We start from the raw sequence: 26,309 nt of genomic DNA on the forward strand, positions 1-26,309 counted from the left end.
TGTTTTATTAGATTTCTGAGGGTATGTGTATAAAAACATACAGATTAATAAATATGTTTCGGCACTTTCATCATTAATGAAAATTCTCAGGTTGGCTGAATTCAGTGAGCATTTCTGACAGATCAAAAGGAAATGCTATGCTTTTATTATTTCTATTGCATCTCTTGTTCTGCTGGTGATGCCTTGACATAGTTATGGGGTTACAGAGCTCTGGGTTTGCGTGGTGTTTGATATTTCTAAAACATTTGCATATTCATCATTATTTCTATTTACCTGCTCATAAATTGCTCCGTCGTCTGAAAGGCTGACAGTCACAGGGAAATAGAAGCCACCAACAAGTATTATTACCTTGCTGTTTTTCCACCAAATGCAGGAAGCAGCTGGAGAGTACCAAATGCAGCCTGGGAGCTCTGCACCGTTATGATTGGTTCCCACCCGGCCGCATCTTTGGAAAACTTGGTCCCAGTGACCGAGTACAAAAAGAGAAATACTGGAGTCTATGCGCCTTAAGGGAAAGCTAACTGGAAGTGATACAGTAGCTAACAGATATTGTAAGAAACCCCAGGAATGTAACCCTTTTCCTAAATCCGGAAAGACAAGGTCGTGGGTTTGCCCCATATTTGTATGTGAACCTACACTGTCTGCACCGCCTTAACTTGTTTTCATGCTTGCAGATCTGTGTTTGCTGGCAAAAAAACCCCCCAAAAACACAGTAACTCACAGATTTGTGTGACTTCCTTTCTTGTAAAATCCGAGAGCCTCCTGAGCAGAGGCGTGGAAAGGCTTCTGAAAAGCGTTTGTGTGGTTTTTTTTACACCTTCACTTCAGCTGTCGGTGAAGTTTTAAATAAGGGGAACAAGAATCCAGGAAGAGGTAGAAATGAAAGCAAAAAAAAAAAAATCACAATGTTTATAAAAGCCACTGTGTGTGTGGGTGAAAGTGAGGGACACAGAAAGGCAGCTTAAGTATGTGTGTGTGTGTGTGTGAGAGAGAGAGAGAGAGAGGGAAAGAGCGAGAGAGAGAGAGAGAGAGAGCTCTCCTCCTACCTGTAGCCACAGATTCCCAGATACAGTACGTAGTGTTACCTGGGGAAGTCAGAACAAGTAAAAACACATTGAACTTCAAGCCTGTGTGAGGTGGCTGATCAAGATCAGAGCTATCTCATTCATCACTCAACCACCCACCGGTACTGTCTTTATTTTGGGGGGGGAGACATTACTCCCTTCCCCCCCTCCCCCTTCGTTCTTCATGTCAAAGCCTCCTGATGGATTTAAGAAGAGCAGACTCCCTGAACTTTCATTGTTTACGGGCGAACACCGGCTGTGCTGTTGGGTTGATTCAGAAATGCAGTTGAGTGGAATTTAAGCTACAAACAACAGTTAAGTTTTGTTTTGTTTTGTTTTTTTTTTCTTTCAAATTTTATGGCTCAGTTCATTCTCTAGATCATGCACAGAAACTTTCGGAAGTGGATTTTCTTCGTGTTTCTCTGTTTTGGAGTCATCTATGTGAAATTAGGGTGAGTATGAGATTGCCCATTAGACTGCAGAATTATGCTTGTGAGTGAATAGAAAACACACACACACACGCACACACACACACACCTGCTAGCTATTAATAAACACTTCATATCTAAAAATCGAGACGTCACACCCACCTGCAAAAGGAAAAGGACACACAATCCAACCAACAGTGAAACTGCATTTTTTTGCACAGTATGTTCTGACTGGCAGAATAATTTCTTGAGTCAAAAAAAAGGAAAGAAAAACAGGGATTATGGTGCAGAAGGCTTCCCATCTTTATATTGTTCAACTCTTTAAAATAATGTCTGAACCTTGACACATATCTAAAAAAGGTGATACAGTTGCTATGAATGGGACAATAGACTAGAGTTTAAGCATAAAATAAGTATGAGGAAAAACATTGGCATGAACGCCCCTGCAGGGGTTTGGGGTTTTTTTTTTCTTTTCTTTTCTCTGCAGGCCTAGACACAATTTGAGTTTCTAGCCATCAGGCAGACTTGTTGAAATTAACTTGACAAGTGGTCCGTCTGCTCGCGCCGCACGGAATCACGGCCGCGCGCTGCAGTCGGAGCAGAGACTCCTGCAAGCAAACTCGCTGACTGCAGCCTGCTCCATTCAAATGCCACTTTGCGCCGGTTATTACAGGGCCGAATGTTTGTTTCTTGTTATTTGATCACAATGATCCGAATCGTTATGTTAATTGCAGGAAAGTTATTTGCCAAGCTTTTCTCCCCCGTCACTCTCCCTTACCTGCGTGCCCTTATTAATATCACTGTTTGCAGCGCACCGAGTTGTATTTCCACATTCCTGAGCTCAGCCGAGTTCTTACCTGTTTAGCTGCACACTGGTGTTTTTATAAAAAAAAAAAAGAGAGGGAGAGGGAGAGAGAGATCTACCTTGCATAACTGGGGGATTTATTTATTTATTTTTTTAATCAAGGTGAACTTGAATTGAGAAGCTTCTTCTGAGTTTAAAATCAGTACAAGTGGAAAGTTGCAATAAGGTTTAAAGGGAAGATAATTATTAGCAAGCACAGCCAGGTAGCTGCAGGTCTTACAGACAAAGCGCCTTCTTCCCTTCTCCCAGCTCGCTATCTGTTGCCTCCTAGCGGGCCACACAGACTGCTTTCCTGTCACTATCCCTTGCATGCCTTAATTAAAGGTGGAAAGGGCATTTAAACATTTAAAGAGCCCCTAACTGTTCAGCTCTTTGGAGTCTTGAATTGGTGGGTGTTATGGAATTATTATTATTATTTTTTAATTGTGTATCTTTCCAACAACCGCACAAGTACAAGCTCTGCAATCCTAGGTTTTCCGTCAGTGGCAGCAAGCGAGGAATATTAAGCGGAAACTCCTAAGCACACACTCCTAAGCATCAGTTACAGTTAATGCTTGTACGCCTCGCTCTTCCCTTTCTCCCCCCCCCCCCCGCCATCTCCTCCTATATTTCTTCGTCACTTTGCACACCAGACAGGTAATCAATTGCCTTGGGTAGGAATTAACATAGTCGGAGAGGAAGATACGGGCTTTTTTTTTTGACCCAGTTGGTTGACGTGGTATATTGTAATAGTTACGTTGTACTCCTATGGGAGCAATAGGATACACACAGCCTTGGGCATCAGCCACTTGAAAAGGCTAGAATGATGGAAAGGCGTGCAATGTGCTCCCCGTTACCGTACACCCTTTCAGTTCAAGATGAACTGCAGTGGCTGGCTGGCAGTATGTATGCAATGAGGCACTGCATTAGATGTGCAAGGCGATCAAGTGATCTCTAGTGCCTCTTATAGCCAGCGTGTCCGAGTAATGGACGACAACCAGAGATGTGTTGATTGTAATAGGAAGAATTTATTAGCTATTGCCAAATAGACGAAGGGGTAGGTTGAGGCTTTCAGAAAAGTTGCTTTCATTCCGTTAACAAGCGGTACCATTGATGGACCGAGTAATACGGGTTCCCAATAATGCACTTCTCGATTTGGAGATGAGAGAACGTTCAGTAGAGTCGTATAACGGATACATGATGAGGGCTGTAAGGACGGATACATGATGAGGGCTGTAAGGGTAACGGATACATGATGAGGGCTGTAAGGACGGATACATGATGAGGGCTGTAAGGGTAACGGATACATGATGAGGGGTGTAAGGCGGATACATGATGAGGGCTGTAAGGGTAACGGATACATGATGAGAGCTGTAAGGACGGATACATGATGAGGGCTGTAAGGGTAACGAATACATGATGAGGGCTGTAAGGGTAACGGATACATAATGAGGGCTGTAAGGACGGATACATGATGAGGGCTGTAAGGGTAACGGATACATGATGAGAGCTGTAAGGACGGATACATGATGAGGGCTGTAAGGATGGATACATGATGAGGGCTGTAAGGACAACGGATACATGATGAGGGCTGTAAGGGTAACGGATACATGATGAGAGCTGTAAGGACGGATACATGATGAGGGCTGTAAGGGTAACGAATACATGATGAGGGCTGTAAGGGTAACGGATACATGATGAGGGCTGTAAGGACGGATACATGATGAGGGCTGTAAGGGTAACGAATACATGATGAGGGCTGTAAGGGTAACGGATACATGATGAGGGCTGTAAGGACGGATACATGATGAGGGCTGTAAGGGTAACGGATACATGATGAGGGCTGTAAGGACGGATACATGATGAGGGCTGTAAGGGTAACGGATACATGATGAGGGCTGTAAGGACGGATACATGAGGGCTGTAAGGGTAACGGATACATGATGAGGGCTGTAAGGACGGATACATGATGAGGGCTGTAAGGGTAACGGATACATGATGAGAGCTGTAAGGACGGATACATGATGAGGGCTGTAAGGGTAACGGATACATGATGAGGGCTGTAAGGGTAAGGACAAGTAAGTCTGTGGATGGAATGGAGGCAGGAGGGTACTTGCCCTCTCTCACTGAGGGTGATTTCCGAGGTCTGGGGTTTGGTGGGGTGTGTCTGTGTGCTGCCCCCTGTGTGGGTTATGTCCTCTGAAGCAATATTGATCAAATAAAATAAAGAACAGAGAAAGTGAATGTAGTCATTTTTGGAATTTTTTTTTTCAGACTTTGTTTTGATTTTGGGGGGATTAAGGAGTAGTGCACAGATTGAATAATACCGGTGGAAAGTACAAATGGACAAACAGAGTATCAGTAATCCTTGTCAGCCGACATCTTATCTATTTCTTTTTCTATGTTGCTAAGGTTGAAATGCCCCTAGCTGTAGAGCTTTAGGTTTCGAAGCTCATCAGTTTTACAAAGGCCACAGATTATGTTGTATTAGGCACAGAGGTCTACAGTAATTTTTTTTTGAAGACTGGAGAACAAAGGTTTACCAGTTTAAGTCTAAACTGGAAACGTCTTCACAAGATATTATTGGTTTTCCTGTTCCTGCTATACTCGCCCAAAGAAGCATACATTTGTTTTCTAAGGAATCAGTTTTCTGTGACATTGGGAAATTCTTAAGATAGGGAAATTTAGATTTCAACAGTTACGAAAGTTTAAAAAAATTATGCCCCAGAAAAACCACTCTGACTTATAGACGCACTATTTATCATTCTTACTGTTAGGTTTCCATGCCTCAACATTTTTAATGGGAGGGTTAATGCGTCACTGTCCTCCAACAATGCTTGGCGAATTTGTTACAAGATCCTTTCCCTATGGTTGCCGACTTATACACAAGCAGGAAACATTTATTTCTCTTTCATCAAGCTTTACAAAGTACCATTTTTATTGAAACCGTATTCCTGGCTGAAAGTTCTTCTAATGATATGCCTTACAATCATACATGGAAAGGAGAAGATGGCAAACATTCATCTTCAGCCTGATTTTTTTTCAAAGGCATTTTTGGTAATGGCATCATTTTTTTTTTAATCACGTGAAGCCAACAGTGTGGTACATTAGCAAATTACTTACTTTAGCCTTAAATAATTGGTGCAGGGAAATAATGTTTACTGTTTGGAAAACAGCATGTGTTGAAAGTGACATATGATATGCGGGCAATAGCAATATACAGCCATGTGGATATGTTTTGTTTAATTGAAATATGTAATGCATACCAGAACATATTTCTTTGATCTTAGTTATCTGTAACTTTTATATTTGAAGAAATATCATCCATTTTTGCATAAATGTATATTCCTGCTTCTCTAAGGTTGCGAGACCATCTCTTAATTCTGATAATAATAATAAAACGGTACAAGGAATAAACTATCCCTAGAGTTTGAAAATGAATGTAGAGAAATGAAATCGTGATGTCACCATTCTTTGTTTCATTATTGGGGTTCCGGATTAGGAGGTCTTCTTTAATTATTGTTTTCCAACAAAAATATGAAATCAGAACTTGCAAAGGTTGGATGGGCCGGGGTTGGGTGTGGTGAGGTGGGGATGGGATGGGATGGGAGAAAATGTACAAACTTATCAAGAAGAAAGGATAGTGCTTCAGGTTCACAATCTAATGGAAACAAAAAGTTAGCCAACCGTAGAAAATATGTTTTTCATATTATAAGTACATTTTAATTAATAAGACATAAAACTATAGTTATATAAAGAATACTTCTCATTCTGTCCAAAAATCTCTTAAACGCTACATGCACAACGGTTATATTTAAATTCATTGATAACGTTAAATCTCAACACCTATTAAAACATTTTTTTTTTGTAGATTCGGGATATAAAGCAATTCACACTTTTGAATCTTTCAGGTTGTATTTTTTGTTGTTGTTGTTTTTAATATATGTGCTCAGCATTTAAAATTATCCTAATCTTGTACCAAGCAGAAAAATGATTTAATAAGAGGCATATTGTGTGGTACTTTCTAAATATTTGCAAATGTTGCTTCAGAGTACAAAGTACAAATAATTTGATAATAATACATGACTTTCCAAATCAATAGCAAGATAATCATAATGAAACAAATACTTTACATGAACATAGTTTTAAGATGTGAACTTCTTGTAGCTGCCCAGACTACAGTGCTTCACATACTTGAATAATGCACACATAGTAGAGACTGTTTGCGTGCATTGGGGGCTCCATTACCTATTTTTAAAATTTAATGTTTATCGAGTTATTTATGACACAGAAAAGGTTTTGAAAATGTAAAGGCAAGTAGCATTCTAAACGTATGCAAAGCGCTGTCGCCATGTGAGGTTGGCACAATAAAGGCAGTTCAGGTGACAGTATGAATTGAATGCTCTCCTAATTTTGGATTCTCTGAGCGAGAAACCATCATAAGAAGTCAAAAATACGATATCACTGTCCCACCACCAGTTTATTGCCTGTCCTTGCTATTTGCCTACTTAGTTTTGTCTTCCAAAATAAATCTTAGCATCTGCAACAAAAGACACCACAAGTTTTTACTCTGTAAAAGTTTTTTTTGTTTTTTTTTTAATTATCATTATGGTCATGAAAAATGTAGACTAACTGAAGATCACAAGAACACCTAGCGCCTAAGTGAGATGATTCCTGCCTAATTAGCAGAAATGGCTCTAAGCATCTCTCCTCCATGCAGGTGTCAAAGAAGCAGAAAAGAAAGAAGATTGTAGGGCAGGAACTTTCTATTTTGATTCTTTTGTTTGTGGTACTTAAATCTGAGATTATTCGAAATAAAAAGGATGAAAGCCTATTAAATAACAAGACTACGTGGGATAAACCAAATCTTTAGCTCAGTATATTCTGAACAAGAGCCGTTATTCTGTCTTCTCTGTGGAATGGAAGGGATTTGGGGATAGTTTCTTCAGTTATACGTTAGGGTTGCTTTTATTTATGAGTATTACTTAATCATATAACCTAAAACTTGTAGGATTCGACTAAAACGAACGAGTGAGAGCTACAGGTTAGCCCAATCTATTTGCCAGAGATCCGTTGATATCTCACTGCACCTCTTCCTGCCAGGGATTAACTTTTAAATGGACATTGTCCGTTTTTTGCCCTCATAAGTTTGCAGTTAAGATCAATAAATTAATGCAAAGTCATATGGATTTGCACGTGTTTTTTTTTTCTATAAAGAAATCGATAGGAACATTCTGGCTCGGAAAGAACATTTAAAGAGAACTCTAGTACATTCAAGTGCAAGTCAGATATTTTCAAATGCAATCAGGAATAGCTCTGAAATTCTGAAACTCCATTCATACAGCAGCACCCAGGTCTTGCCTCTCTTGAAACAATGGAATACGCCTGGTACAGACTTGCAGTCTTCTCTGTAAGCTAATAGCATGCACAAAATGTTCCATCTACCTTTAGGAATGTTTCCAACCTGACCTCACAAGAATTTAGACTTAAAAGGTTTACTTTTCCCTGCTGTTTCCAAAGATATTGTTTTAAAAAGAGTGCTGTAATGTCTGACGCCCTATAAAGGGATTCATTTTTTTGTATGTAAACCCTGTTGCAGATATCTCGTTTCCCATTTCTTCTGCATATTTGCAGAATGTTGGATTATTCATTGTATTCATGGAATCATCACTGCTTTATTTTAAAATTCTTTTAACAGAGTTATCACAATACATCAGGCAATCCGACTTGTTTTCGCCATCTAAAAGCATTTCATTGACAGCTGTCCAATTGCATCGTCCTCTTCATGAGAGCCTATCCCTTGTTTGTTAAGAAATCGCCTTTGGTTTCTCTGTGGCGGACATGACAAGTATGTGTGTACCTTGCTTCAAGGTATAATTATAGTATGGGCAGCACTCAGTATTAACCTTTTCACTACTGATATGAATCCCCAGAATTTGGATATATGCCCTTCTTTGACAAGGGAAAGTAACATGACGTCCTGCTCATAATAATATAATAGTATTATTTAATACAAGGTGACTGATATTTGTAAGATAGATCATGTCCAGATATATGAAATTCTGTAAGGTATTTTAGTTTATATGTAATCCAAGTTTTCTGAATATTCTTTCCCATACAATATGGGTCTCTCATTTCCTCTTAGAAGTACAGTCGTTAAACTGTATTGTCTTCCGAGTCTGCTTTACCAAGATAATGCTCTATATCTATTTGCAAAACCATAAGGTTATTAAAATAGGATTGGTCAAAATCAAGACAATAATAGAAGAACTGGTACCCAAAACATTACATGCAGTTCCCCCTATTCATTCAAGCAGGAACAGGATTATGTCAAAAGAAGCTATAAATAAACATCCCTGGGGTATCTATTTATTCATCCAATTTATCTCCACTACCTGGATGAAAACCTTAATGATTGTTTAAATAAATAATAATGTATTTAACAGGAAAACATTGTGCAAAAACGTGACAATATCCAGTTTCAGAATGATAATAACGTTCTGTGATTCATATATTCAGGAAAGAGTACAATAATAATAATACATTCATAGTTGATCTGATATTTAGAACTGACGGGGAGAAGTATAGGAAATGCTCATATAAAGAGAAAAAAATGGATTTACTTGAACTCTTACATCCAAATTTATTTTAGGAGGATCAAACTGGCACCCCTGTTTATAAATATATTTGGCTATAATCTCGAATACATAGTTTAACTCCTTTATAAAGTCCTAAAACATGCAAAATACATTTTAAAAGACATTAATCAAAACATACCATGAAAGGATCAATATTTATATATTTTCTTCTCATCTATTTTTATAGATGCAAGTTCATATCTGGCCTCAATAGTTCCTCCCAATTAGCTGCATTGCTTATTATATTGATCATATCTGTTTTCAAATTAAGCTTCAATTTTCTCACACAACCTCTTCTCTTGCTGAATCAACAATTTTAGTATATCAATATTTCTTGGACAAGACTCGATTTACTCCACCTTAATAAAGCCGGCAACACAAATATTCCAAGAGGAAATAAAACACAAGGTAGTTTTGCTGAGTAGGATTATTTTGAATAGGAATGATAATAATAATAATAATAATAATAAAATAATAATAAAAAACAGAGCACTTTTATTATGCATGGCGATAAAAAAAATTAAAGAATTGATGTTGTGATAAAAAATAAGCAAGTGTTATTTTGCCGTAGTAAAGAGGGCACAGTCTTTATATTGTTGGCCCTTATTTCTATAGCTTACAATGTGAACTTCTCAGGGTTTCAATACTAGAGAACATTAATGTCTGTGGGTGAAGATGATGGCCACATTTTGCAGACAGTTACTATGCCCCAAATTAAAGAATAGGAACTCTTAACTGTGTATGTGAGGGGAGGGGCACGAATGCTGCAAAGCAAAATCTAGGGAGGGAACAGCGTTTGTTGTTGTTTAAAAAAAATGTATTTTCTAGACATAAAAAAATGCAGTGGTTTCTCTTTATAACCCTCCTGATATTAATAATGAAAAATAGAGGTCTTGTACTGAACTTGTTATGGAAGTCAATCTTCTAGAACAAATTCGTATATTAGCAGGAATATTTAATGAGTCGGAGCTCGTTATCAAGAGAGATTGCTGTAGATTTCAATCTCTTTTGGCAATAAAACTACATAGGGACAGTTTTGATCACTGGGACAGCTTTTCATCTAAAATAATTAATGTGGAACGCAGTTTCTATATAGTTGTCAAATCACTTATAGATTGTCATCTATAGATGATTCAGTGCCACCCCAAAGGTAATTAATCTGGAAGCCTATTAAAAGTTGCAAGAAGCTTAATTTACTATTATTATTATTATCATCATTATTATTAAGTTGTAAGGGATTTCAAAAGACGTTAGGTCTCAGTGAACACAGATTGAATGCAGAGCGTTGGCTACATCACTGTCATTCTATTGTCAACCTCCTCCTTTTTTTTTTCTTCTGAAAAATAAGTAGGCGGATTGCAGTATCTGGCTGCCCAATGGCAGCACGCAGTCTCAGGAGAGTTAGAAAGAGAGAGAGAAGCATTTTCTGGCATCCGAATCCCTTAAACCATCACCGTTCCAGCAAGAGAACCCACTCTGTAACAACTTCCAACCACCGAGACCTGACAGGCGGAATCCCACAGCCAGCAGCGGCAGCGGCAGCAGCCGAAGCAGAGGCAGGAGAGCAGCAAAACCTCTGCACTGGGAGCTGGGAGTAGCATTAACACCAAGGGAATACTAACCAGTAATAAGAGCAAGGAGACAAGCCAACCCGCCAAAACCAAAGGCACTGGATTCCAGCCCTGACTCAAGCCAAGGGCAAGGAGCTAGCACCAAGGAAGAGGGAGCGATTTGGGTGTGTGGCGGGGGACGTTTAAGGAATGAACAAGGAAGACAACTCCAGGAGTAGGAGCGGGCTTCAGCCATGATCCTCTTTTCATCTCGCAGTCTGCTGCTCTTAGTGTACTACCCTCAGATTTTCCTCATCCTCACCAGTGGGAGCTACCTGTAAGTGATCCACATTTGTTATACGGTTTTTTTTTGTTTTGTTTTTTTTTAATGATCCCACCAGCTACCTCGTTGTAATGCTAAGAATACCGCTGCTGATAGCGAAAGTGGTAAAAAAAAAATATCTATCTATCTATCTATCTATCTATCTATCTATCTATCTATCTATCTATTCTATATATGTTAGAGAATAACCAGAGCAATGCTGCTGCAACATTGGAGGTGCCGCTTGAACGCTGATAAACTAAATGACGAATGTAAAGCCCGACCTTAGCCCCCCCCAGCACAGTTTCCACCTTCCCCAGCACTGCTGACCCCGGAGGTTCAGCCCCCCTCCTCCGTGGTTGATGGACGAGGGGAAATGATTACCAAGCACCAGGGACCATTCACCTGCATGTGCAGAGAGAGAGGCGAGTGCAAACTTCACTCAGTGGTCAATTGTTTTATTTTTTTTTTAAGGGAGATGGGAGGGGGAGTGGGTGGCCACGTCATGGAAAGGTAGATACACATCTTTCCAATTTCTCTATTGAAATTAAATCTAGAAACATAAGCACGTCTTCACGTTTCAAAAAAAAAAAAATAAAAATAAATAACAATGCTAGGAGTAAGAACACACATCTACCTGTTGCTAGCTGGCAACTCTCCTCAGTGAATTTGTTGTGAATATAATGTTAACACGTGCTCCCGGCCCTTTTAAACAGAGCGAACACTTTCCTGTGTATTAAAAAAAAACAACAAAAAACAGACCTCTACATTAACACTAATCGTATATATAATCTTATGAGATTAGGAGATTTTGAATGAAACGTTTGTGATATTGTTGGAAAGGGCACACGTTCCTAGAAATGTTATTCGGCATTATATTTCACTTCAGGTGTCCTGGAGCCGCTTCCAGACAGTCTACTTCCAGATTTTGGCTGAAAGATCAAAATCCAGTAATTGTTTCAAAATAATTCCGTAATCTCGTTTTCGTGCCCCAGGTCCCTGGTAGCTGGAGTTTGTGCCCTGCCGACCCCAGCCCTCTGTAAACGCGCAGGACCTAACGTAGGCGCGCGGGGAGAGGAATTAGGGACCGAAATGTCACGGTTTTGGGATGAAAGGCAGCACAGGACAGGGAACCTGGTAGATCTGTGACGTAAGAAGGTTTGCAAGGAATTTGCCGCTTCTTGCCAGCCGTTTTTTGAGCCTGCACCAGGGCCCCGCTACTGACACGATGATGACAAATCCACGATCAAGTTATTTGAAAGCGCAGGGTGGCTGGGTTAGAGTGTGGTGCTGTTGAGATGTATTGATGCAAGTCTTCATGCGCCGTGAAAGGATGCGTGAAACCAACCATAGCACCAATGCTGCATATAAAGAACTTTATACTGAATAACCTAACACACAGGGGGGTCTGGAGGAGCCACATTTGCCAATTTAAATGCTACAGAACTGATCACAATTAAATCAAAACTCATGGTGTGTTCATACCTTAACAAAGAGCCGTTTACCACTATGCCTTTGAAAAAGTCAATGTATATTTTAATCCCAGTCAACTCAGTTCTATGATTAATTAATTCATTCGAAATATTTTTAATAGAGCAGCTAAGAGGATTCCCGACCAAGTTTTTTCTTTTGAGGAAAATTGAAATGTTGGAAGTCTCAGTGCAGCTGGACTACTATAAACGCTACGCAAGATTGTTAGCACATGCTGGTGGCAGAGCTGGAGTGTGACGTCAATTGATGACATCACACGTGTATTTAACCCCTCCTACAGCAGTGCGAATCGGACCCTAGCAAAAAGCAAGCCTTTTTCCAAAAGAGGTCAATGGTGTGGAAACTAACACAACGTGTGGCTACTGATTTAAAAACCAAAAACCATCCATTTATGATATAGTAGAGTTCATATAGTTGGGTGCTGTCGAGCAAAATAAATTGCCAGATTTGTCTCTAATGTTTTTGGTTTTTTTTTTTTTGCTTTTGCATACATAACATGTCCACTGGTAGAGCTAATCATCTGCATATGAAACAGGACGCTGGCTTTATTTCCAAAGGACTGCATTTAAAATAAAGGGAACTTTGTTTCCAATATAAACGTAGCCATATTTTCTCAAAACCCTATAGGAAATTACTATCCTGAAAAGTTTTGCTTCTATAAATAGTTCAAATCTTGAAACAAAAGTTGGAAACCACACACCAGATGCTGAGATGCTCGTGGTTTCCCTTGCTGTGTGACATAATTATAAGTTAAGGCAAAGGCAATGGAAGTATAATAATATTAAAAGGCAGCTGCTGAATGAACGGCACGGGAAAGATGGCCTGCCTTCATGTAGCTGACGCGTGTTACTCAGTGACAGCGAAAGGTGGCTGTGTGGGTAAACAGAAGAACTTCTAATCCGAGTCTATGGCGAAATCCTCTGAAAAGGCCTACAGTCATGACAGAGCTCCCCCTTTGGAGATATGGAGGGACTATGGGAAAGAAATGAGCTCAGACACGGAACAACAGCTATTAGGAAAGGTCAAGTAGAGCTGAAGGAAATGGGATCAGAAAATAGCAAAAACAAAACAAACAAAAAATCTTGAAGCATATGAAAACACCCCATCAATAATAAAACTATGTGACTTAATTTTACTATCCAAAACAGTGGCTTGGCCAGCAAACTTTTATCATGTCTGTGATTAGCCAGAAAACTGTGACGCAATCCAGAGATCTGCTGTAAAATAAAGTTTTGCCACAACACATAGTTGGGCTAGTGCTGTACATAATTTCAAAGATAAAGTATTCATCCACAGAGAATGTTCCAACAGTTGATTAAGCAATAAATAAATAAATATATTGGAGTAGCTCAGTCCATAAACACAAGAGTTGCTTTAAAAGAGGTAGTCATCCTACCCTTTCTCCAGACATTCCTTGCATATTTACATATGCACTTTCTGACCCCCGTTTTAATATTATAAATGCATCCAAATTAAAACTTCATATTTTCAGGAAAGGCACCAGAGTCAATACTGTGTCCAAATATAGCCACAAATAGTATCTTTTTTGTTCGATTTTATTTCTTTATTTTCTTTCATCTTGTGATGTTTTTTTAAAAACATTTACACAAATTTCTTTTGGGTTGAGGGTCACTTCATAACATAGCATAGAAATTTTAATTTATAGAACACCTTTCCTTTAACATACCCAAGGCCTGTTACAACACAATGATAATTAATTAAAATAAAATATAATCAAAGAGTTTGTAATAAATATAGCAAACAAAATACAATAAAATAATATTATCAATAAAAAGTACCAAAACATCAATGTACTTTTAAAATTAAATAGAAATCATCACAACCTTAAACAATGTAAACACAATTAGGGCCAATTATCTCCTCAACATAACAAAAAAAACGTAAATTAAAACAAAATTTACCAAACTCTAAAATCAGCAGCGTGGAGTAAAAGTAAAAACAGGTTATGTTCCAATATTACAAGCCTGAAAAAAGAGCCACATTTTTTCATGTGCTGATCTTAATGAGTAGGAGGGAATATAAGCCCATTTAACACTTCACAAAACAGAGTTCATATTTTAAAGTTTGCTCTAAAGCAGATATGTAGCCAGATAGTAGTTTTCTGCAAAGCTGAGGGATATATTATGCCTAATGGTAGGACCGGTCAATACTTGAGCTGCTGTATTTTAAATAAATTGAAGTTTCCAAGTCATCCTTTGTGGGAGACCTAAATAAACAGTGTTGAAGTAGTCAAGACTGTTAAATGACCAGAGCATGTGATTAATCTCAGTATATCTGTATTGAAGTGTTTGCGTAATTTGTGAAGTGGAGTTGACAAAATATGCTTCTCAAGATGTGTAATGAATTTCCATATTTAAAGTAGAAACTACTTAAAATGTTTTTTTTAACTGATACAAGATGGCCATCAACTACTTTCCATGTGAACTCTTGAATTATTGTGCAGTTCATGGAGGGTGGGATTCCTTTCATAACTATGTTCTATTGTGAATTTAATGGTGACTTTATAACAAAAGTACAGACAAGATAACATATTAGCTGCTACCTGTGAACATTCAAGGGAGAGTATGTCACATGGGGAATGCGTAATACTTTGTCCACAGACTTACCCCGTTCTCATCCCATTTGCACTCCAGCAATCTGGTCCTTCCCTTCCCAGCCTTACCCCAGCAGACTTCAACCTCATTCCAACTCCAGCACTCTCCAACCCAAACACACTCCAACACCTCTCTCTAGACTGATTGCAGGGCTTCCTTCCCCACCCAAGCCTCACCCCAGCATGCTCTGATCCCCTTCTCCAGCCTGACCTCCGCATACTCCAACCTCAGTGCCCTCTTCCCCCCTTCCCACTTGGACCCCAGCACACTGTGCTCTCTCCTCCCCATCTGGAACCCAGCAATTGCCCCCCCCCCTACCCCAGCCCAATCCCAGCACATTCTAATCCCTTTCCCCATTCCCATTCCAAATTAACCCGATCCCCCTCTCAAGCCCAACCCCAGTATTCTCTTCCACCCTCTCCAGCCCCACTTCAGCACATTGAACAAGTTCCCAGCCCCCCGCTCACACTTTCCTCCCTTCCTTTTCAGTCGGACCTCCAGCAAATGCCAACTTCATCCATAGCCCCACCTCAGCATTCTCTTTCCCCCCTCTCCCAAACACTGTCTCCCTCCACTTCCTTATCCCAACCCCTGCACTTGCCTCCGGGACCATGGCATTTGTTTTTTCTGTGACCAGCAGGGGGGTGCATGTATATGCATGCATGTATGAAACCCCACCAGCAGCCAAGGAAGGTGTCCGTACCTGTAGAGCAGTGTGCTTGCATTCTGAGTTACCCTACATTTTAATTTATTATTTATCACAAAAACACTTTTTTATTATTATTATTTTTTTTAATAAAAATATTTGTAAAAAGTAAATTCTTGTCAAACAAAATGAGAACAGTTCAACAACAGAATTTGCTTCTTATGTTTTAATTGTCTTAAAGGACCGACAAAAAGTACTTACTTAGCTTAATGTAGACGCTGAGGACCTCAATTCGCAGATGCGTTTTTACCCAACGAGGCCAAGTTTCGAACAGATTCTTCATCAGGGGAAATCGCTTGGCCCACCGCACATCTCAGCTCTCCAAAGTTGTATCTCTATAATCATATACTCGCATTTCAAGATTTCAAGGTGCTCGCAGCGCGCTGCCTGTATCTTCCAATGTTCATTGTCTAAAAACAATAACGAGGATAACCTGGATGGTTCCTTGAAATGTTTATGAAACAACCACTTTCCTCTTAATTACATTTTGATGAAAGGGATTCTTGTTTTTAATGAAGAATTAATATATTGATTATCCATTTTGGGGAATTTTTTCAATGGTTTAAAAAGGATATAAAGAAAAAAAATAGGAAAATATTTGATGTGGGTTGTTTGATGTTATTTGCTTTAGTTACCCCATCCGAGGATTTTTGGATTGGTACATTCTGAGTTCAGCATGCACCCTCTGAGCTAAATACCCAAGTCCAAGCTAAGCACATACGTTCTGACGTAAGCAACTAACTCAAAATGTATGTGCTTATTCTCCTCAGTGGACAGCAGTAACAGCACACACGAACACCCCACCAGTTGCTGACAGTCAGATACCATCTGGAGGGCTACTTGTATTATATATATGCTTTTATAGAATGGCAGACAAGAAAAACTGTACCTTTCATTCAGTATACATGGGAAACAACATGAAATATCATCAATATGTTGTACTTATAATGCAGTAATGGCATGAAACCCATGACTGACAATAAAAGGATTATCCTCCAGTACGCTTCCTCTCTTTCTCTTTCTCTCTAAAGATTTGAGATTTTAGCACAAGTTTGAGACTAGTCAGCAGTAGTACCATTTGTCGAGGCTTCAACCCTGGCTACTGGTCCATTTACACATCTTTCAGATGCATTCATAATTCAATCATCTTCTAAAAATATATCTGTAGATGAAAGCAGCAAAAACATTATATATATATATATATATATATAAATAAAATGTATATACATATATATATGTATATTTAAAATGAAAGGTACAGTTTTTCTTGTCTGCCATTCTATAAAAGCATCTATATAATACACTTAGCCCTCCAGGTGGCATCTAGTTGATTAAATTATGAATGGATCTGAAAGGTGTATGAATGGACAATAGCCAGAGCTGAATACTTGCCAATTAGTGCTACTGTTCACAAGTTTTCAAACTTGTGTTATTCAAACTCATTTTGTGTCTTGTTTTATGTGTCCATATAAGCACACCTATATTCTCTCTAAGCTTTGTATGCATATACAGCCATGATTATGTTTTTTGAGGGAAATATTTGAGCAGTCATTAAGTAGTATGGTGCATGAGGCGGGTTGATAAGAGTATGTTCTCCTTGGATCTTATTTTGTTTCATCAAACACTAGGCATCTCTGTCTTTCATATGGACTTCAAAAGAGAACAAAGGGGAAAAGCTTTCAGATGTGGAAAGGTGTTTCTAATGTATCACAAGCTCAAAAATGTAATTGTTTCTGCAGTTGATTCATTCAAAAGTGATGCTTATGGAAAAAATATAAAGGTGGGTATTTCCTATCATTTTACAAATGGGATTCAAGCATTATGTGTTTGAAACGGGAAAGGGTTTAAGTAAGTGCTGTGTATAATGTATTGATGACTCTGCTGCTGTGTGGTGGCTGTGATGCCACACACTTTCTGCAGACTTCAGGCTGAAGAAGAGAAGACCATCTTCTCTTCTTCAGCCTTATTTAAATATTATGGGGCAGATTATTTAAATATTATGGGCAGATTTTCAAAGGGGTACGCGCATAAGATACGCGCGTACCCCCCGAAAACCTGCCCCAAGTTCCCCCTGTGTGAGCCGAGCCTATGTTGAATAGGCTCGGCGGCGCACGCAAGCCTCGGAACACGCGTAAGTCCCGGGGCTTTCCTGGGGGGCTTGTTGGGGGGCGTGTTGCGGTGGTGCATCATCCAGGGTGGGGCTGCACGCGTGGTTCCGTCCCGGGGACATTTTGGGGGCATGGCCAAGGCCTCCGAAACTGCTCCCGGGCTGGGGAATCGCGCAGCCGGCGAGCGCGAGTTACGCATGACTCTGGCAGGCGTAACTTTTCCAACAAAGGTAGGGGGGGGGGGTGGTTTTTAGATAGGACTAGGGGGGTGGGTTAGGTAGGGAAGGGAGGGGAAGGTGCGGGGGTGGAAGGAAAGTTCCCTCCAAGGTCGCTCTGATTTTTTAGAGCGGCCTCAGAGGGAAAGAAGGCAGGCTGTGCGGCTCGGCGCGCAGGCTGCCGATTTTGCACAGCCTTGAATGCGCCGACCCCGGATTTTAAAGGAAATGCGTGGCTACATGTGTATCTATTAAAATCCGGCGTACTCTTGTTTCCGCCTGGTGCATGAACAAAAGTACGTGCGAGCGTAATTTTTAAAAATCTACCCCTATATATGAATCCATATATAAGGGCATAATTTATTGGTATAATTACATAAAAAGGAGAACCTGCAAATCACTTTTAAAGATGGTCCATTCTGTTTTCTGTCATCCCCTGACAATACTGGTTTTCAGTACTATACACATGCACATTGATTATATTATTATTTAAATTAGCTTTTTATGTAAATGTATTTCTTGAAAATTCATTGTGGCTATCCTGTAAATCATTTTTCTCTTTCAGGGATTGACATTGTAATCCCTGTCTTTGGGGCATAGAAACTTCAATATAGATGCCAATATTCAAAATAAACTATTAAGCACCTACATTTACCTATTTTTAAAATAAGTTTAGGAACCCACATTAAGGGGGTAATTTTCAAAAGGAGTTACATGCGTAAATGTAGCTACTATTGTAGCAATTTTCAAAAGCCATTTACTCAAGTAAAGTGCACTTATGTGAGTAAATCCTATAGACAAGTCAATGGCATATATTGTAGCAATTTTCAAAAACCCACTTACTCAAGTAAAGTGAATTTACTCCAGTAAACCTGGTTTTTACTCGAGTAAATGCTTTTTAAAATCAGGCCCTAAGTATCTTTTTGCAGCAAACTTAGGCCTGGATTTATCAAAATGGGATAAGTATCGCATGCGATAGCAAAAGGGGCATGTTTTATGCTAATATACAGTTTATTGCAATTTAACCACTGGGGGACCAGTGAGAGCGAGAGAGAGAGAGAGAGAGAGCGAGAGAGAAACTAGCTATAGTATCCTCTCCCTAGATAGGTATTTGTATCCCTATGATAGGCCCACCTAGGAACTCGAGGTGAGGTTTAGATATTAGTGTAGGGGGTTAAGAGCCACTTTGACATTCAATGTGAGACGTACGAACAGAACAGTGGTCTCTTGCGAAGATTTGATGGCCTTCGCAGTGAGGAAATTCACTCCAAGATGAGATTTGGGCAATGTTCTCTCAACCTAGCTTGATGGACACTCTACCTGGGTAACATCAAGCTAGGTGGAGAGAACATTGCCCAAATCTCATCTTGGAGTGAGTTTCCTCACTCCGAAGGCCATCAAATCTTCGCAAGAGACCACTGTTCTGTTCGTACGTCTCACATTGAATGTCAAAGTGGCCCTTAACCCCCTACACTAATACCTACCTAAACCTCTCCTCGAGTTACTAGATGGGCCTATCATAGGGATACAAATACTTATCAAGGGAGAGGCCACTATGGCTTCTCTCTCTCTCTCTCCCCTTTCCTTCCTTCCTTCCCCCAGGAGCTTGAAATCTACTCAAACAGGCCTTTCTGGAGACTTTGGGTAAACATTTCATGTTGGGCTTCATTCAGCCCCCCCCCCCCCCCCACCACAGGAATTTCATTTTTCCCATGGTTTGGGTTTTTTTAGGGGAGCCCTGATTTTCAGGTTACTGCGCACTAACCTGGCAGAGTTAGTGTGCACTAACTAAAAAATGAGCTTTTTCCAAAATTTCGGAAAAATTCAATTGTTTTTCGGTTCTCCCAAACCATTCTGAATTAGGCAATTTTATTGACATTGCCTAATTCGGGAAAAACGATTGCACATCCCTAGTAAATTTAGGCACTTTGGCAACTTGGTGATAATGGCTTGGGAAATAACCAAAAGGAATAAGGAGGCAAACTCTGGCTTTTTTTTTTTTTAAAGTGCAATTTATTTACAGTGAAAAAAAAGGCAAACAAACAAATGTAGCTGACCTTATGTTCAGGAAGCACACAGATATCACACATAGCAGGTCTTTGCATAGAGTGGGTTCCTCTCTGCTCCCCTGGGCCTCCTTAACTCTTCTAGGCTCAGGGTTTTTATACACTGGTGAGGGGGCTTCTCCTTTACCCAGGATTCCCTGTGGGTCTGGATCTTAAGGAGGACTGGGCGAGAGAGCCCAGTCCTATAAACCATCACATACTCTCCCCCTCAGCTCACCTTTATTTGGGTGAGCGCTTGTTTGTACTAGGGGCACCTCTTAGGACAGGACATCTGCATTTGTATTTTCCTTTCCTGCCCTAATTTGTATTTTGTAGTTGGAGGGCTGTAGGGCCAGGAAACATCTCATCACCCTCATACTGAACTCCTTATTTCTATTTATCTATTTCTATTTTTCATTACAAGCATGAACTGCTGTTCCAGCAGGAAGTAGTGCAAGGTGTCTATGGCCCAAATGACTGCCAAGGCCCTCCTTCTCGATGGTTGAATAACACCTTTTCCCTTGTCATCAGCTTCTGGCTAATATATGCCACAGGATGCTCTTGGTCATCCTTGTCTTGAAATAAAACTGCTCCCAAGCCTACTTCTGAAGCATCGGTCTGCAGTGTGAAGGATTTGGTGAAGTCCGGACTTATCAGGACCGGTTTGGAGCATAACACATTTTTCAGAGCCCAGAAGGCCTCTTCTGCTTTGGCTGACCACTGTTACTTTTCTCTGGTACTTTCTTACCACCAGGTTTGTGAAGAGGCTCCATCTTCTCTGAATAATTGTAGATAAATCTTCTATATTACCCCGTGATGCCTAGAAATGTTCTCATTTTTGCTCTTATTTGTGGGACTGGCACGTGAGTGATCGCTTCGATCTTCTGCGTCTGCAAATGAACCTTTCTCTTTCCCAGGGAGTAACCAAAATATTGGCCTTCTTGCACTCCCAGCAAACATTTCTTAAGGTTAGCCATCAGTCCTGCTTTCCTCAGACTGGTTAGCATGGCCTGGATTTGGCTCAGATGTGTCTTCCAATCTGGGCTGGATACCACAATGTCATCCAAATAGGTAGCTGCGTAGCCTTGATGTGGGCGGAACAACCAAGCATTGAAACATTGCAGGGGCACCATGGCGTCCAAATGGGAGGATGATAAACTGAAAAGTCCCCCTGGAATTGAGAACGCAGTCTTCTCCTTTGCTGCTGGCATGAGAGATACTTGCCAATAGGCTTTTGTAAGGTAAGGGTAAAGATGAACTGAACTGATTCCAGACATTCAATTAGTTCATCCACTCATGGCATCAGATACGTGTTGAGTTTTGAGACCGTGTTGATCTTTTAAAAGTCAATACAGCACCTTATTCTCCCATATGACCTTGGCACCAACACTATGGATGAGGACCAATGACTGTTAGACTCCTCTATAACTCCTAGACAGAGCATCTCTTTCACTTCAGTTTCAATGACATGGTGTCTGGCCTTGGGAATCTGATAGGGTCATTTCTGCATAACAACTCCAGGAGAAGTATGTCATGCTGCACCAGGTGCATACGACCTTGTAGGCTTGAGAAGATCTTGTTTTGCTTCACCAGCTGCATTAAGTCAGCTGTCTGTGCAGTGGACAGCTTCTCTCAGAAAGGAATCTGGGTTTGGTCCACTTCAGGTCTGACCTCTGGCCAAACTCTTCTTCTTGTACCACTCCATGCACCTGTGGAACCCACTTCTTCAAAAGGCTTATGTGGTAGATCTGAGTTTTCTTTCGTTTATCAGGATGGGCTATTTTGTAATCCACAGGCCTTGTTTTGTTCATAGGGTTATTGGCAATGGGCTATTAGCTTGCTTTCCAAAGAGGGGTGGAGGACAAGGATGCAATCGCCTGGCTGTAATACACTTGGGTCTGTGGGACAATTATAAGCTCAGGCTTGGGTAGCCTGAGCTATCTCTAGGCATAGGCAGGCTGCCTTTTCAGCTTTTTTTTAGGTGATCCTGCACTTAGCGAATATAGTTCAAGATGTTCTGCCTAGGGTTTCCTCGGTTTCCTTCACTATGTCCAAAATTCCTCTTGGCTTCCTCTCATATAGTAGTTCAAGAGGGGAAAACACCATCGAGCTCTGGGGTATTTTGTGGATTACAAACAGTAGGGCAGCAAGGAGTCCCAGCTCTTGCCATCTTCATCCACAAATGTCCTCAACATTTACTTGAGCATCTGGTTGAAGTGCTCAGCAAGACCATCAGTCTGAGAGAGATTTACTGAGGTGTGCGGAGTCTTTACCTTAAGCAAGATGCAAAGTTTGTTTCATTACCTGATAAGGATCTCCTTGAGTAGCCCCAAGTCATGAAAAAACTTTCATTATGGTGGTTGCCTCATTGGGGTCTTTATGTTCCTTAGCAGTACTGCCTCTAAATATCTTGTGACATAGTCCAGAATGACGAGGATGCACTTATTTTGATTAGATCTCTCTAATGGCCCCACAAAATCCATGCCCACCCTTTCAAAAGGGGTTTCAAATATGGGCATTGGTATGAAAGGTGCCGTCCATATGCCAGCAGGCTTTGTGAGTTGGCAAGCAGAGCAGGATTGGCAATAAGACTGGACCTGTTTATGTACACCTGGCCAATAGAATTGTGCCAACATTTTCTTCTGGGTCTTTTCCTTCCCCAGATGACCTCCTAGAAGGTGGCTGTGTGCTAGTTGCATGACCCTCTGATGATACAGTTTGGGACTTAGGTGATATTATATTAAATCTCCCTCTACACATCCCTTTGTGAATTGGTAAAACAGATCGCCTTTCATTACAAAATAAGGAGGAATAGGGTCTGTATGCTGCACTCCAGACCCTCTGTATTTGCTCCTGGGCTGACTTAAAGGACTCATCCTCTCTTTGGGCCCACCTGAAGCTCCCTGGGTCACTCCCTTTTTCCCACTCAAAGGGGCCAGGTAAGAGATTCTGGGTGGGTGGCTGTTCTTCCCCTGACTCAGATATCTCCTTCCCGACTGTCTCTAAATTAGCAGCATAAATGTATTTCTTCTGTTGGCACTGCCTCCAGGACCTTGGAGTCTGGAGTCTTTATGATTGAGATCTGGATCATCCAAGGGAATGAGTTCTAGAAAATCCAATTCTTCATTGTTGTGGCTAGATGAACTTGTTGTGAACTGGGTCCAGAGGCTCTTAAAGTTTGGACAGCCCTATCCTATGACTAGGGAATGGGGTAGCCAAGGAAGAACTCCCACCTCAATTTTGTCTTGACGAACCAGGGCCTTCAGTTGTAACTGGCTTGTTGGATACTGCTGTTGGTCCTCATGTATGCATGCCAGAATCACTACTCTTTTGTAGTCAGTCTGCACTCACTCCACTAATTCTCTTTGAAGAAGCATTTTCGCACTCTCAGAGTCCACCAATGAATGGTTTGGAAAGCCATCTAGCTCAACCGCAATCACAAAAGTAGACACTCCCTGGCTGGGGACATCCACAAAATTACAAAAGTGTGGGGCCATTGCATTATCGTCTATGGGTTCATCTTCCCTATGGGAACAGTCCCTGGCAAAATGGCTCCTTTCTCAACAGCAGTCTGGCTGAGGGCTGCAGTTGAGGTGAAAAGTCTGACTGGACCTATGCTACTGGTTGAGTGGGCCTCTGGGACTTAGGACTCTTTCATCCTCTACCCAGGTCAGGTGGCTTCTCTGGTGCCTCAGGCATAGTCTGGGCTTGATATTAGGCCTCTGCTATTTCCAGTGCCTTTTCAACCATAAGGTTTGGATGTTGGCAGATCCACTGCTGCATAAGCTGTTCTAGGCTGTCTAAGAATTGTTCCAGCAGAACCGCTTTGGCTGCCTCCACCCCATTCTTCCCTACTGGGTGTAGCCACTTCCAAGAAACATCTTTAAGTCTGTGGAACAGGTTCCTTGGGTTTTTCCAGCCTGCAGAACTCCCTGCTGAAGTCTCTGTCGGTTGGCTTTTAGGGTGAGTTCCGCTCTCTCTAGAATGGTGGCCTTGACTTTCTGGTATGTGGCCCTTCATAGAAACATAGAAACATAGAAATGACAGCAGAAGAAGACCAAACGGCCCATCCAGTCTGCCCAGCAAGCTTCACACATTTTTTCTCTCATACTTATCTGTTTCTCTTAGCTCTTGGTTCTATTTACCTTCCTCCCCCACCATTGAAATATCTAGCTTGATTAGTTAGGGGTAGTAGGGGTAGTAACCGCCGCAATAAGCAAGCTACACCCATGCTTATTTGTTTTACCCAGACTATGTTATACAGTCCTTATTGGTTGTTTTCTTCTCCCCTGCTGTTGAAGCAGGGAGCTATGCTGGAAATGCATGATGTATCAGTCTTCTCCCATGCCGTTGAAGCAGAGAGCCATGCTGGATATGCATCGAAAGTGAAGTATCAGACACATTTGGTTGGGGTAGTAACCACCGTAACAAGCCAGCTACTCCCCGCTTTGTGAGTGCGAACCCTTTTTTCTTCTCCCCTGTCGTTGAAGCAGAGAACTATGCTATATATGCATTGAAGGTGAAGTATCAGGCTTATTTGGTTTGGGATAGTAACCGCTAGGGATGTGAATCGTTTTAGGACGATTAAAATTATCGTCCGATAATTTTAATATCGTCTTAAACCGTTATGGAACACAATACAATAGAGGATTCTAACGATTTATCGTTATAAATCGTTAGAATCGTGAGCCGGCACACTAAAACCCCCTAAAACCCACCCCCGACCCTTTAAATTAAATCCCCCACCCTCCCGAACCCCCCCCCAAATGAGTTAAATAACCTGCGGGTCCAGCGGCGGTCCGGAACGGCAGCGGTCCGGAACGGGCTCCTGCTCCTGAATCTTGTTGTCTTCAGCCGGCGCCATTTTCCAAAATGGCGCCGAAAAATGGCGGGGGCCATAGACGAACACGATTGGACGGCAGGAGGTCCTTCCGGACCCCCGCTGGACTTTTGGCAAGTCTCGTGGGGGTCAGGAGGCCCCCCACAAGCTGGCCAAAAGTTCCTGGAGGTCCAGCGGGGGTCAGGGAGCGATTTTCCCGCCGCGAATCGTTTTCGTACGGAAAATGGCGCCGGCAGGAGATCGACCTGCAGGAGGTTGTTCAGCGAGGCGCCGCTGAACGACCTCCTGCAGTCGATCTCCTGCCGGCGCCATTTTCCGTACGAAAACGATTCGCGGCGGGAAATCGCTCCCTGACCCCCGCTGGACCTCCAGGAACTTTTGGCCAGCTTGTGGGGGGCCTCCTGACCCCCACGAGACTTGCCAAAAGTCCAGCGGGGGTCCGGAAGGACCTCCTGCCGTCCAATCGTGTTCGTCTATGGCCGCCGCCATTTTTCGGCGCCATTTTGGAAAATGGCGCCGGCTGAAGACAACAAGATTCAGGAGCAGGAGCCCGTTCCGGACCGCTGCCGTTCCGGACCGCCGCTGGACCCGCAGGTTATTTAACTCATTTGGGGGGGGTTCGGGAGGGTGGGGGATTTAATTTAAAGGGTCGGGGGTGGGTTTTAGGGGGTTTTAATGTGCCGGTTTTGCGGATTTTTAGATTTTTAGATTTTTCACGATTTTTCACGATATTTTACCCCCCCAAACGGCAACAATACGATTCCCTCCCCCTCCCAGCCGAAATCGATCGTTAAGACGATCGAGGACACGATTCACATCCCTAGTAACCGCCGTAACAAGCCAGCTACTCCCCTCCTTGTGAGTGTAAATCCATTTTTCCACATTTCCTCTTGCTGTTGAAGCTTAGAGCGATGTTGGAGTCACAGTAAGCATCTGTATGTTTATTGAATAAAGGTATTGTCTCCAGGCAGTAGCTGTCATTCTGGTGAGTCACCCACTCTTCATTGGCGGCCTCTTGACTTTATGGATCCACAGTGTTTATCCCACGCCCCTTTGAAGTCCTTCACAGTTCTGGTCTTCACCACATCCTCCGGAAGGGCATTCCAGGCGTCCACCACCCTCTCCGTGAAGAAATACTTCCTGACATTGGTTCTGAATCTTCCTCCCTGGAGCTTCAAATCGTGACCCCTGGTTCTGCTGATTTTTTTCCTACGGAACAGGTTTTGTCGTTGTCTTTGGATCATTAAAACCTTTCAAGTATCTGAAAGTCTGTATCATATCACCTCTGCTCCTCCTTTCCTCCAGGGTGTACATATTAGATTCTTCAATCTCTCCTCGTACGTCATGCGATGAAGATCCTCCACCTTCCTGGTCGCCCTTCTCTGTACCGCTTCCATCTTGTCTTTGTCTTTTTGTAGATACGGTCTCCAGAACTGAACACAG

At 41.5% G+C, this 26,309-nt stretch overlaps 1 protein-coding gene across 4 annotated transcripts in view; it reads left to right on the forward strand.

Moving 5' to 3' along the window:
- Positions 1–1,029: 1,029 nt before the first annotated feature.
- The window catches only part of WNT7B (Wnt family member 7B), a 574,266-nt gene continuing 548,986 nt past the window's right edge, over positions 1,030–26,309 (forward strand). The window contains exons 1-2 of one of the 4 annotated variants that reach the window (XM_029600053.1): positions 1,030–1,516; positions 10,323–10,861. In XM_029600053.1, the coding sequence (XP_029455913.1) occupies positions 10,779–10,861 (83 nt within the window). In that variant the 5' untranslated portion in view covers positions 1,030–1,516; positions 10,323–10,778. The remainder of the gene's footprint in view (positions 1,517–10,322; positions 10,862–26,309) is intronic. The other 3 variants (XR_003856461.1, XM_029600050.1, XM_029600051.1) reach the window with 3 other exon arrangements.

Source organism: Rhinatrema bivittatum, chromosome 4, assembly GCF_901001135.1.
Source record: "Rhinatrema bivittatum chromosome 4, aRhiBiv1.1, whole genome shotgun sequence".
NCBI lineage: Eukaryota > Metazoa > Chordata > Amphibia > Gymnophiona > Rhinatrematidae > Rhinatrema > Rhinatrema bivittatum.